The sequence below is a fragment of the Saimiri boliviensis genome, chromosome 7 (assembly GCF_048565385.1).
Source record: "Saimiri boliviensis isolate mSaiBol1 chromosome 7, mSaiBol1.pri, whole genome shotgun sequence".
NCBI lineage: Eukaryota > Metazoa > Chordata > Mammalia > Primates > Cebidae > Saimiri > Saimiri boliviensis.
The window spans coordinates 2,327,807-2,341,253 of NC_133455.1; the positions used below are offsets into that span (position 1 = coordinate 2,327,807).

Sequence of the window (13,447 nt, forward strand, 5' to 3'; positions counted from 1 at the left end):
TTTTAAATTGTGCTGCATTGTAAGTGGGGCTGTGGCTGCGGGTCTTTCAGCCGGAAGAACCACCACAGACAGCGAGCTGGAGGAGATGCTGGAGAGCGGGAAGCCGTCCATCTTCACTTCCGACGTGAGTGCGGCCATGGCCCTGTGGCACCGTGTCCCCCTCTGTAGACACAGCTTTTTAGACACCCTTTAGCTTCCATCATAAGTGTATTAATCTTCTCTTTTGTTTTTGTTTTTCTAAGATTATATCAGATTCACAAATTACTAGACAAGCTCTCAATGAAATTGAGTCACGTCATAAGGACATCATGAAGCTGGAGACCAGTATCCGAGAGTTGCATGAGATGTTCATGGACATGGCCATGTTTGTGGAGACTCAGGTAGTTACAGACTCTCATTCTCTAAGAGAGGCGTCAGTCATTGTAAACTCTTCCTGCCTCCCGTGCTATCTAGTGGGTGTATCTAGGAAAGCTGTAATTTTGGGTCCGCCAAATTCAAGTTAATTGTGGTGTTATATGTGATGCTGAAATGCTGGAAGCAGCTTAAACTGTTAACAGGAAGGGACTGGTCCAGTTCATTAAATTATAGGGTGTTCATAGGTCAGCCTTTTAGGCAGCCATAGGCAACCTAAACTTTGTTCATGGAGAATTCTTATTAAAATATACAGATATTTGTGCTAGAATTAAGAAAAAAGGGAGATATAAAGATCTTCTATGTATATCAGTACATACGTGTAAATACTTACACACATGTGGCATGAGCTCGGCTCCATAAAATAGTATTCACAGAAGGAAAGGTGGATATCAACCTGTATAGATGCAGTGAGACTGTGGGAATTTTCATCTTCTCTAAAAGTATTCATTTTCAGATTTCTACAAGGAGCATATATTACAGTAATAATTAGGAGAAATGTCTGAAAGAAGAAATCCCAGGTGGGCATACAATCTGTGGCACAGATAAGAGCTTGTGCCTGTCACATGGGGTTTCCCGTCTGCCCAGTAACACAGGGAGTGAGAGCAGGTGTGGAAAGCCCCTTCTGAGTGAACTGAAGAGTTAATGCAATTCTTAAAAAATATCAGACTCCTTTGGGAGGCTGAGGTGGGAGGATTGCTTATGCCCGTGAGTTCAAGGCTGTGGTGAGCTATGATCACACCACTGCACTCCAGCCTGGGTGACAGAGTGAGACCCTGTCTCAAAAAAAAAAAGTTATATCTGTATGTATATATTAACTGAGTGTAAAGTGTGGGATGGTGTGTATCTGTGAGGCACATGGGTATGTTCACACTTTCTCTTTGACTTTGAATACCATCCTCGCCTTGTTTTTCAAATACCACGGAGATGGGGCTGTGTCGCTGGCTAGGATTCAGCTGACCACCAGGTGAAGCAGAACCATTTATATCGGACTATCCTCAGTAAATCATTTCCTCACTCCTCCTGAAGCTGCTTTCAGGATCCGTTTTGGCTGGAGTCATCTCCTAAGGAGGTTCACAGCTGATAGGAATCCATCCACGCACACAAGTGCTCCTGCCTGCTTCACCAACCTTGTTGTGAAACACTGTTCATTTTGAGGAACTTCAGTCATGAGAATGTGTGTGAAAAACTCAGGCACCATGCCTATTTTTTTTTTTTTTTTTTTTTTGAGACAGGGTCTTGCTCTGTTACCCGGGTTGGGGTGCAGTGGTACAATCTCAGCTCACTGCAACCTCTGCCTCCTAGGCCCAAGCAGTTCTCCTATCTCAACCTCCCAAGTAGCTGGGACCACAGGTGTGCATCACCATGCCCGGATAATGTTTGTATTTCCAAGCATTTGCTGGAGGAAACCAACAGCTACACAGGGATGGGACAATCTTACTGCTTTTTGATTTTGGGGGCCCCGCTCTCATTTATGATCTGGGAAGTGGAGTGTGGGGAGTCTGATTACCATTGGCTACTTATTTTCAGGAAGCATTCCAAAGAAAACCAGCTGGACAGGAAGAATGGGAGATGATTTTTGTAATTACTAAAGCTTTTGTAGTACCTTTGACTTCAGTTGTAATTGTTCCATACCAAACACATTGCATTAAGCTCCATTAGAAAAATGGCTGTCTCCCTGGCTTTGTTTCACTGCTTCCTTTAGAAGTCTGTTGGTATTGCATTATATTGACTCATCTAATGCAAATGTATGCATAGTCAAAGCTTACTTAGTAGTTTAAGTTTGTGACTGAGTGAGTTAACTGTCCGTCATTCTTCAATGCTTTACAATTCACTGCTGCAGACTATGTCTGTCTCTGGACAGAAAACCAGGTAATGTGTTTCCTCCCTCACACTGCGCTGAATTCACCTCCGTTTACATTTTGCTTATTCATTTAGTCATCTGAGCATCAGATATAAGCTATGCTCAGTTTGCTGATTTAAAGTAGTAGTGACAATTTTCTACTTTGTAGAAAAGATGTCATTCTTTGTACATTGTCTATATTTGTGCATAATGGTAAAATACTAGTTCAGCTGAAAGCTGGCTGCCTTCCTTCACCCTGCCCATCTGTCAAAAGTGTCTGTGTGTTAAAGGTATCTCAGAATTGTCTTGAGATGCTTTTAATTATCAACATGGTTGCCCATTCCTCTTCATTCCTTTTAAAATATAAATTCAATTTTGATTGCTTTGTACTGGCACATGTGTAATGGCCTCATCTTTTACCTTTCTGTAAATGTCAAAAACCCCTCAGTATCCATTACATGCACGTCATGTTATTATAAAAAGTTTGTTCTGTGGCTATCTTAAAGATACATAATTAAGCCATTTGAAAATGTCTTCTAAGTTTGAAACTTTTTGTTTTAAGGGTGAAATGATCAACAACATAGAAAGAAATGTTATGAATGCTACAGACTATGTAGAACATGCTAAAGAAGAAACAAAAAAAGCTATCAAATATCAGAGCAAGGCGAGAAGGGTGAGTTCGGCTTCGGAGAATTAAGCTGTGTGTTTCTCTGCATTGGGTTTCAAGTTGTCATACATGGATGTAAGCCTACCGAAAAGGTATTCCAAGAAATAATTAATTAAATAAATGTTGTTTTAAAATGGAAATAATTCATTTTGCTAAAAATTTAAAAAGTTTATTAGATAAATTATTTATAGTGTAAACCCTTTTGTGTTCTAAGTAATTAAAACCCTAAGGCTGGGTGTGGTGGCTCACACTTGTAATCCCAGCACTTTTTTTTTTTTTTTTTTTTGAGTTGGAGTTTTGCTCTTGTTGCCCAGACTAGAGTGCAATGGCATGATCTTGGCTTACTGCAGTCTCCGCCTCCCGGGTTCAAGCGATTCTCCTGCCTCAGCCTCCCGAGTAGCAGGGTTGTGCCACCAGGCCTGGCTAATTTTGTATTTTTGGTAGAGACTGGGTTTCACCATGTTAGTCAGGCTGGTCTCGAACTCCTGACCTCATGTGATCTGCCCGTCTCAGCCTTCCAAAGTACTGGGATTACAGGCATTTTGGGGGTGAGCCACTGTACCTGCCACCAAATTGTTGGCTACACATTTGATGCAACGAACATTTTATTTTTTATTTAGGTTATTTGTTAATTCTTGGTTTGGAGGAAAGAAAAAAATTATTTGGGACTGTGGACCTGCAATCTTATGTAGCACCCACCTGAAGGGATCCTTAAAAGAAGGGAGGCCCTTTCAATTAAGGTGCATAGACTTTGCGTTAAAAAGGGTTCAGGGAGCCCTCTGTGACTGCTCTGCTGCAGGGGCCACAGCTTGACGCTTACTCTCCTAACTTAGGCATTTTCTCATAGTGTCTCTGACACTGGAGAGATTGTGAGGTTTCCACGTTGTCATCTCCTTTTGCTAACACGCAGAGATGCTGAGCGTGATATGCGATTTCTAAATGAGTTTTAATTTCTTTGAGTCTGAAGAGTGTCACGTATGAATGAAAGCTCTTCTGAGAAAACTTAAGAAACCACAAAGTTCATTTCTGCTGAGTGACAGAGGTCCCTCCCACGTGTCTCCCTGTGTGTCCCTGCCTGGCGGGCCCTGGTCGCTTCTCTCCAGTGTGGAGAAGCATGAACACCAAGTACCGAGCCCAGCTAGGGTGTCCCCCTCACACTTCCCGAAGGCTGCTGTGGGGCACAGTGCCTTTCGCATAGGCTGACGGCTCAGCGTCATGTCAGCAGAAGTTCTGTAAAGAGATATTTTCACCCTGTTAGAAAAAGTGGAGAGAGACTTTGTGTGTGGATGCACCCTCAGGTGATGGCCCTAGGATGCCCCTGGGCTGCGGGCTCAGCCAGGAGGGCACACCTCTGCTTTTCCTGGGTGTGTCTGAGCATGCTCCTTTCTCTGAAATGCCAGACGTAGTTTCTCATGTCATTTTGTTTAGCTTTAAAAAAATTGGCCCTTAACATAAATTGAGGTGAAGAGATACCTATATAAAAGTGCTTCACCTCATTCCAGGCATGAAGTCAGTTTTCATTCAAAAAGGCAGGTCCGTTCCTTTTCTCCATGACACAAACATGTCAATCTGGTGCAAATGATAGTGAAAGTTTATGGGTTTTATAGAGGAGAAAGGTGGTGGGTGTGATCCATTTTCATTCTCCTGCTGCGGACGAGCAAGCCTGGCTCTCTGAGGTGCCTGGGGTCTGTGCGGGACCTGGAGTTTTTGTAAATTGGTCAGCAACGTGGTGCCTGTTTCAGAAATGGCGCTGTCTTTTGGATTAGATGCCTGATAGTGGGGACCTCCCAGCTTGTCTCCGGCGCCCTCGCCGCTCAGATGCTTTGCTGCTGCCTCCGGCCCAGGTATGGGTCGTCCCCACTCCTGGCGTCCTGCATTCATTCCCAGGAAGCGGTGTGGCCCTTGGCGGCCAGGCAACATTTGCAGAAGGGTATTTTTTCTCTGTGGTATGTCAGCAGCAGTGAAAGAGGCAAGCAGAAGGCCAAGTGCCGAGAATGTAGGACTTCCTGAAGAGGCGGTGGCACTGTCCGTCACTGAGCTGGCAGGCCTGGACCTCTGTGCGTGCGCGAACTAACCGCATGTCTCAGCCATTATCAGCGTGGCCCGATAACATGGTCGTGCTGTCCCCATGGATGAAACCTGAAGTAACAGTTACATAGCAGCTTATCTCCAAGAAGTCTGACTTGATTTATTTATTTATTTTTGAGACAGAGTCTCACACCGTTGCTCAGGCTGGAGTGCAGTGGCGCGATCTTGGCTCACTGCAGTCTCTACCTCCTGGGTTCAAGGGTTCAAGCAGTTCTCCTGCCTCAGGCTCCTGAGTAGCTGGGACTACAGGCATGTGCCACCACACCCAGCTGATTTTTTGTATCTTTAGTAGAGACGGGTTTCACCATGATGGCCAGGATGGTCTTGATCTCCTGACCTTGTGATCCACCCTCCTTGGCCTCCCAAAGTGCTGGGATTACAGTCGTGAGCCACCACAGCTGGCTGAAGTCTGACCTTATTAAGTCACTCTCAAGAACTCAAAATCACCCAACAGGGTTAAGCAGTGTCCTGTAACTTAGCTTCTAAAATGAGTTCTGATGGGTTGTTTTGCTTTATTTTATTTTGCTGTTAGTTTTTTGAGACAGAGTCTTGCTCTGTCACCCAGGCTGGAGTATAGTGGTTCGATCCTTGCTCTCTGCAACTTCTGCCTCCTGGGTACAAGTGATTCTCCTGCCTCGGCCTCCCAGGTAGCTGGGATTACAGGCATGTGCCACTATTCCCAGCTGATTTTTGTATTTTTGGTAGAGACAGGGTTTCATGCTGGCCAGGCTGGTCTGGAACTCCTGACCTCAGGTGATCCACCCACCTTGGACTCCGGAAGTGCTGGGATTACAGGCTTGAGCCACCATGCCCGGCCAGGTCTTTTTTATTTTTAAATGAAGGATGTCTTTTAATTGGCAATATGCAGTTAACCATGCATGATATAATCAGCTTGCTTTTCTTTGACAGAAAAAGTGGATAATTATTGCTGTGTCAGTGGCTCTGGTTGCCATAATCGCTCTAATTATTGGCTTGTCAGTTGGCAAATGATGGTGTGGATAACTTCAGCCTGTGTGCCTCTCTGCCAGGGTGGGAGTAAGTAACTCATCAACTAATTTACTTATTAACTTTTGCAATTAGCCAATAATAGTGTTTGCCTAATTGTAATAGACTTAAAACTAATAAAGTCTTGCCAGCCACGCAGTACAGATAATGCCATCTAGGGATACGTCTGCCCATGAGCTGAGTCCAGTCCCCAGCACTGTGTTTACTGAGAGTAAGCATAGGCTGAGTGGTAACTCATGTTTAAACCAGGCTACCTTCTTACCCAGTTTTTAAAAGAATTTTTGAGACTGGGTCTTGCTCTCCAGTCACCCAGGCTGGAATGCCGTGATCATAGCTCACTGCAGCCTTGACTTCCTGGGCTCAAGTCATCCTCCTGGCTCAGGCTCCCGAGTAGCTGGGATTACAAACCTGCACCACGACACCTGGCCGTTTTGAAAACAATTTTCAGTAGAGATGAGATCTCTCTGTATTGCCCAGGCTGGTCTCAAATTCCCGGTCTCAAGTGATCCTCCCCTCAGCCTCCCAAAGCACTGGGATTATAGATAGGCATGAGCCATTGGACTCAGCCTGAATCTTTTGTTTTTGATCTAAGGAGGCCATTAGCTCTTTATGTGTAGTGGGTCCTTCATTAAATGTCATAGAAATATCAGTGAAGGGCCAGGCATGGTGTCTCATGCCTGTAACTCCCAGCACTTTGGGAGGCCGAGGCAGGCAGATCGTGAGGTCAGGAGATTGAGACCATCCTGGCCAACATGGTGAAACCCTGTCTCTACTAAAGTATAAAAAAATTAGCTGGGCGTGGTGGCGGGCACCTGTAGTCCCAGCTACTTGGGAGGCTGAGGCAGGAGAATCGCTTGAACCCGGGAGGTGGAGGTTGCAGTGAGCTGAAATGGTGACAGAGCGAGACTCCATCTCAAAAAAAAAGAAATATTAGTGAAGATTAATTCTCAGTTAAAAAGCTTTTAATATTCTGTCTCCTAAGTTTTAGCTTTTAGAGTAATTGCAGTTTTACTGTGGAATTCAGGGCATGGATTAAAGCTGAGAAAAACATTGAAATGAAAATCCTTTGACTTTTTTATTGGCAGCATCTATTTTGTTTAAAAATATTTTCTTTAATATTAAAAGGAAAATTATGGCCAGGTACGGTGGCTCACGCCTGTAATCCCAGCACTTTGGGAGGCTGAGGTGGGCGGATCACGAGGTCAAGAGATTGAGACCATCCTGGCCAACATGGTGAAACCCCGTCTCTACTGAAAATACAAAAAAAAATTAGCCAGGCATGGTGGCACGCACCTGTGGTCCCAGCTACTCGGGAGGCTGAGGCGGAAGGAGGTGGAGGTTGCAGTGAGCCGAGATTGTGCCACTGCACTCCAGCCTGGTGACAGAGCAAGATTCTGTCTAAAAATAAATAAATAAATAAGAGGAAAATTATGTGTTACATCTAGTTAGCATGCCTGTGAATTCTTAAAGAATTCTGAATGTAAAAGATACCAGTTTATTTAATAAATTGTTGTTTTTGCTCACTGTGTATCATCTTTCCTACATGTCAGCTGATTCTGTGGCTTCCCTCTGGTTTCCTCACACACTGGGAGCCATCCTTGCACTAACCCTGAAGCTGGATTGCCATTTGGTGTGTTGAACTTGGACAGAGCAGTTATTTCTCCGTAAATGTTTGTTTGTCATAATCCTTGTGATTAGAAAATTGTGAAATGTCCCTAGATGTCTAGAGTATGGCAAGCTCATCCCTGATGAATTTAGTTTTGGGTTATGGAAGTAACTGCAGACTTCATGGTCACTCAGGGCTTTTAAAAATATTAAGATATAGCAGAAAGGAATCACGAGCATGGTCAAGTTTTACTGCTACTTTTTAATCTTTAAGATTTATTCCTTCAACATGGCAACACCTTGTCTCTACAGAAAAAAAATCCAAAAACTAATTGGTCATGGTGGCACACACCTATAGTCCCAGCTACTCTGGAGGCCAAGGCAGGAGGATCACCTGAGCCTGGGGAGGTTGAGGCTAGAGTGAGCTAGATTGCACCACTGCACTCTAGCCTGGGTGACAGAGCGAGACTCTGTTTCAAAAAAAAAAAAAAAAGATTTCTGTCTTCATGTGAGCATCTGTTATGCTCACCCTACACAGTTATCCGATGAGAAGTTTTCGAGTTAGTGTTCTGACATGTATGCCAGCCACAGCACCACACCTGAAATTATTCCGTGACCAGCTCTGGGAAGCCGCGCATCTTACCATTCCATTGTTAGCGGTCAGACCCTTCCACACTCTTTTTATTAGGCAGGATGTTTACGTTTCTTTTCTACGTTTTTCCTCTTAGCTCTGCTGAAGATATTGTACATGTGATTTTTCTTCATTGTTATAATGCTATTTTTCAAGATTTTCATGATTCTAACACATACTTTCCGAGTTTTTCCTAGTAGCTATCATATGGTTAGTTCAATGTGGTTACAAGAAAGACAGTTTTTAGCTTGGACACAGTGAAATGCGCGACTTTTCATGAGCGCTGATTGGCATTGAGGTTGACGAACAGAAGGCTCCTCTCAGTGTGACCCCTGGGGAGTGGGGCCTGGCTGGCCATTTCACCCTAGTGTCTGTAAGTAAGAATGAACACACAAGGATCCTCATTCATAAAAACAGACCAAAATGAATACCAGTGGTTCTGCTTGCATAGGAAGGCAGTGGTTAATGTCCGGAGTTTCACTTTTAAAACATGAACATCGTCTTTCATCCTTTGGCAGTTGGCCTTCCTGGGGCTGGATGCTGCCTCTCCCTGCAGGGTGTGCCTGGTGCAGCCAGTCAGCTGCAGCACGGGTGGGATTTCCTGCTTCAAAGAGACAGGCGGAGTCTTACAGAGTGTGGGTGAGAGGGCTGTGGCCCAGACTTGGAGCTGGACCTCCCAGAGTGTGCTCTCTCTGCTCCCGCTGTCACCAGAAGATTAGATGACACCTGAGTCCTGCACCCTAGACTCCATGTAGCTGACAGCCATTCTGAAAGCCAGATGTGGCAGGAAAGGGCACACACACGGGCACCCAGGCACGTGGCAGGCAGCACAACAGCAGCAGAGGAGAGTGCCCGGTCTGCAGCTGGCTCCAGGCACTCACATGCTGAGTGGGAGCGATGCGGGCCTCCCTGCGAAGACTAGGTTTCTCTAGGACGGTGCTGAGAGACGGGCGTAGGAGCACAGGTGGAGGATGAGACAGTAGCTGGGGCTTTGCAGGAAATGTGCGTGATGTTAACACAGAACTGGAATTTGAGGCAGGGGCCCTCCTGAAGGCAGCTCTCCCGGTCCTGAGGAGTCACTGGGAGGCTCATGGGGCCGCCATGCGCCTCTTGATAAAAAAACCCTGCGTAACTGACAGAGCCCTCAGTCTTCAGAGCTGGCCAGGCTCAGCAAACAGGATCTCTTAGGTAAAAGCACTCATACATTTGGAACTGTAGTTAAAATGATGGATCTCTGCTTGTCAAAAAGAAAACTCAGTCCTACAGCACAGTGCCCCCCTGAGGTGTCTTCTCCCCTTCCCTCAGACTAGCTTCATGGGGGACACCCCATTTGTTAAGCCAAAGTGGCCTAGCTTTCCCTTGTGTGAGGATGCTTGTTAATTTGAAAAAGTTAAATGCTGTGCCGTTCCCTGCTTTGAGACTATCAGTGCAGTAGAAGTATGAATTAATGTCTTGTTGATTTCTTATACATGTTCATCACATTTAAATGTAAAAAATGGATAAGGCCAGGTGCAGTGGCTCATGCCTGTAATCTCAGCACTTTGGGAGGCCAAGGCAGGAGGATCACTTGAGTGCAGGAGTTTGAGACCAGCCTGGGCAACATATGAAGATCTTATCTCTTAAAAATATATGTATTTTAATTAGCCAGGTGTGGTGGTGCGTGCCTGTCACCCTAACTCTTTGGGACCCCGAGGTGGGAGGATCGCTTGTGCCCAGAAGGACGTGTTTGCAGCAAGCCCCGTGCTGTGCCACTGCTCTCCAGCCTGGGCGACAGGACGATACCCTCCTTTCAGAAAAAAGAGAAAAATAGGACTTTTCAGCCAACGAGAAATTCATTTAAAGTTTTAAAAAGATATGTAATTCATCCTAACAGAAGTCCTGGAGTTTTATTAGGATGAAACGAAAGTATCTATTAGGAGCCCACATGGTACCTTTTCACCCAGGAGCAAATAGTTGTTGTTTTAATAACGTGTATTTTCATTCATAAGGTATTTTTTATTATTTTTACTTTTCAAATAAACAAGACAGGGTTTCAGTTTGTTGCCAAGGTTGGCCTCAAACTTCTGGGCTCAAGCCGTCGTCCTGCCTCGGCTTCCGGAGTAGCTGGGCTGCAGGTGTGCGCCACTGCATTAGGCTCCTGAGTTGCGTTAATTTAAGGCACGTGTTGAACTTCATGCTTTGCCTTTGGAATTTTCCTTCTCTCCTCCTTTTCTGTGACATGGAGGGGTTCTTTCTTGATTATGGATGTGTTTTTTAAACTATCCCAAATCCCAGAAGGATTTAGTTAGCAAATGACATTGTTGGTTTCTTTGATACATTGCAAATTAATGTTTTTCTTTATCTTGCAGAAAATGATGTTCATTATTATTTGTGTAATTGTTTTGCTTGTGATCCTTGGAATTATCCTAGCAACAACATTGTCATAGCAACTATATCCCAAGAGCCATTTATCCTTGGAGACTGAGACTACACCTGCAACCAGATCAGCACCCTGTCATTTTCATTTCGTGAATGAATCTCAGACACTGTAACCCGGCATTGGTGCTGACCTTTTAATGTATGAATTCACAGAAGCAGCGCAACAGAACGTCTTGTTGAGTGAAAGGCCGTAAGCACCATGCGTGTGATACGTGACCCTGAATGACACACTACAGAACGTGGGGCAGCGTGAGACTTTTCTCAGTGGCCTCGAAATAAGGAAATGCCGAAAATGTCAATATTAAAAATAAAAATATTTCAGTGTTACAAATGTGCATGAAGTTTAATTAGGAATCCTTTATGTTATGAAGCTTTTTTTTTTTTGGAGACAGAGTCTCACTCATTTGCCCAGGCTAGAGTGGAGGGCAGTAGTGCAATCTTGGCTCACTGTAATCTGCCTCCTGGGTTCAAGCGATTCTCCTGACTCAGCCTCCCCAGTAGCTGGGATTATAGGTACATTCCACTATGCCCAGCTAATTTTTTGTACTTTTGTTTTTAGTAGAGATAGGGTTTCACTATGCTGGCCAGGCTGGTCTTGAACTCCTGACCTCGTGATCCGCCTGCCTCGGCTTCCCAAAGTGCTGGGATTACAGGTGTGAGCTACCACACCCAACCGTTATGAAGCTTTTAGATCTCAGGTCTAAGGCTCCTTTCCCCGCCTTCTTCCAGCTAATATGTGCTAATTAGGAGACCTTTTGTACAATGCTGTGTTTATTGTCTGTTTGAAGAAATAATTTTTATCACATGTTTTTGTAAGATATCTATAATTTTATGTGTTTATAAATTAATTGTTTAATATATTAGCATCTTAATTTATCCCATTTGTATATCCTGAATGTGGCCTTGTGAGTGAAATAGGAAGTTTCATGGCGTTTGAGCCACCTTTGTGCAGTTGTTTACAGAGTGTCCCACTGTCACAGAAAATGATGGTTGCAAAGCCCTTCCAAGCCTCCGAAAGTGCCTTCTGTCGATGCTGGTTTATAAAGAGTTTAAATGCGCCAGTGGCTCCAGAAGAGCCTCAGCCTCAGCTCCACTTCTGGGATAATGACTGCACCGTAAAGACTGCGGTCTCTTTTTCACTAAGTATGAGATTCGTGTTTCCCAGTTGACATGAACAAAGTCTGAATTTCATGGTGATGAAACCGAGGTTCAGTGCTCTCTTGACTCAAGGAAATTATTCCTAATACATTGAGTAATTCTTATAAATTTAAACTTGTACAGATCACATAAATGTTATTAAGTACCTAATGTTTTGCTGAACTTTAAAAGTTAATTTCCAAAATGTGTAGGAATTCATAATTAAACCTTATTATTGCTCATTCTTTTTTAGAATAATACGACTTATTTGTAGACATGTAAAATGTGTGAACTGGTGAATGGACATCTGTGAAGAGAGCACTCAAAATTTTAAAGGAGTATGTGAAGGATGCCCCAAATGTCGTTAACTCTTGTTACTGCTGTGTGTGATGGTGTAAGCATGTGACTTTTAACATGTTTGGTTTGAAACTAGTGTAGATATGCCTGACTCCAAACAGTAGGTGTGAATATCGAACAGCTTCGCAGCCAGGTCCCGGACCTAACACAGTTCCTAATCTCCCCTGTCCTGACATGTCCACTGGATCACCGCTGATGGTCACAGTGTGCCAGAGTTACTAGGGGAAGTCTGCCTCTAACTGTGCCTTTCTTTTGGTCTTGAAGTATCCTGTTGTGGGGTGTGCTCACTGATTTGTGGTTACGTTGAAGGTGTAACTTGTCTGGAAGGGTTGTAAACATTACAGGATCACGCTGGTGTCCAGAGGACTTCACGCCTCAGTCTAATCACGTGCGTGTCGTTCTTCAAGTTCTGTCATATGAGTCCTCCCCTTTTACGACACTTTGTATGGTATTTTTCAAGTTAATCTTAGATTTGCAATATATTACTGAATTTGTGTTTGTATAGTTGAAGTTATAAACATGCTATTTGATTTGTATTTAGATACTTAAGTCATTTGTCCAACGACATGTGTATATCTAAGCCTCATGCACTGATTTGAAGTCAGTCTTAAAAATATATTTACAGATTCACTTGTGACTTTTTAATCAGTTCTTCAAATATTTCATGTTTACATTAAACGTTTCCAGAGAAGCAAAAAAGTAGTATTCACTTCCTGCTTTGTCATTTCTGGAAAGATTTTGGGGAGACATTTTATTGCATATTCATTAATAAATTGTTCTAAGAAAATTACTGTTGTGGCTATTATGATGTGTGGTGATGTAATTTTGGAAACATTTGGTATTTATTTTGATTTTATTTTTTGAGACACAGTTTCGCTCTTGTCCCCAAGGCTGGAGTGCGATGGCATGATGTCGGCTCACTGAAACCTCTGCCTCCCAGGTTCAAGCCAGTCTCCTGCCTCAGCCTCCTGAGGAGCTGGGATCACAGGCACCTGCCACCACACCCAGCTAATTTTTGCATTTTTAGTAGAAACGGGGTTTCACCATGTTGGCCAGGCTGGTCTCGAACTCCTGACCTCAGGTGATCTGCCCACCTCGGCCTCCCAAAGTGCTGGGATTACAGGTGTGAGCCACCATGCCCCATGCATTTGTTAATATTTTATTAGTGTTACATTACAAGCTTCTGTTGTTCATGGCTCAGATGTCAGATTCATATATTAAGGGACCCAGCAGAATTCTTGCTGTTTATAACAGATACCAATTCAGTGAATTTGGGCTGTGTCTC

At 43.9% G+C, this 13,447-nt stretch overlaps 1 protein-coding gene across 7 annotated transcripts in view; it reads left to right on the top strand.

The window, feature by feature from the left end:
* The window catches only part of STX2 (syntaxin 2), a 54,273-nt gene extending 41,321 nt beyond the window's left edge, over window positions 1-12,952 (top strand). For 3 of the 7 annotated variants that reach the window (XM_039472405.2, XM_074402012.1, XM_074402011.1), the window contains 5 exons: window positions 51-124; window positions 243-380; window positions 2,817-2,927; window positions 5,919-6,044; window positions 10,599-10,688. In XM_039472405.2, coding sequence (XP_039328339.1) covers window positions 51-124; window positions 243-380; window positions 2,817-2,927; window positions 5,919-5,999 — 404 coding nt within the window. In that variant the 3' untranslated portion in view covers window positions 6,000-6,044; window positions 10,599-10,688. Of the gene's footprint in view, window positions 1-50; window positions 125-242; window positions 381-2,254; window positions 2,284-2,816; window positions 2,928-5,918; window positions 6,045-10,598 lie in introns of those variants that run through there. The other 4 variants (XM_039472404.2, XM_074402013.1, XM_039472403.2 and 1 more) reach the window with 3 other exon arrangements.
* The last annotated feature ends 495 nt before the right edge of the window (window positions 12,953-13,447 follow it).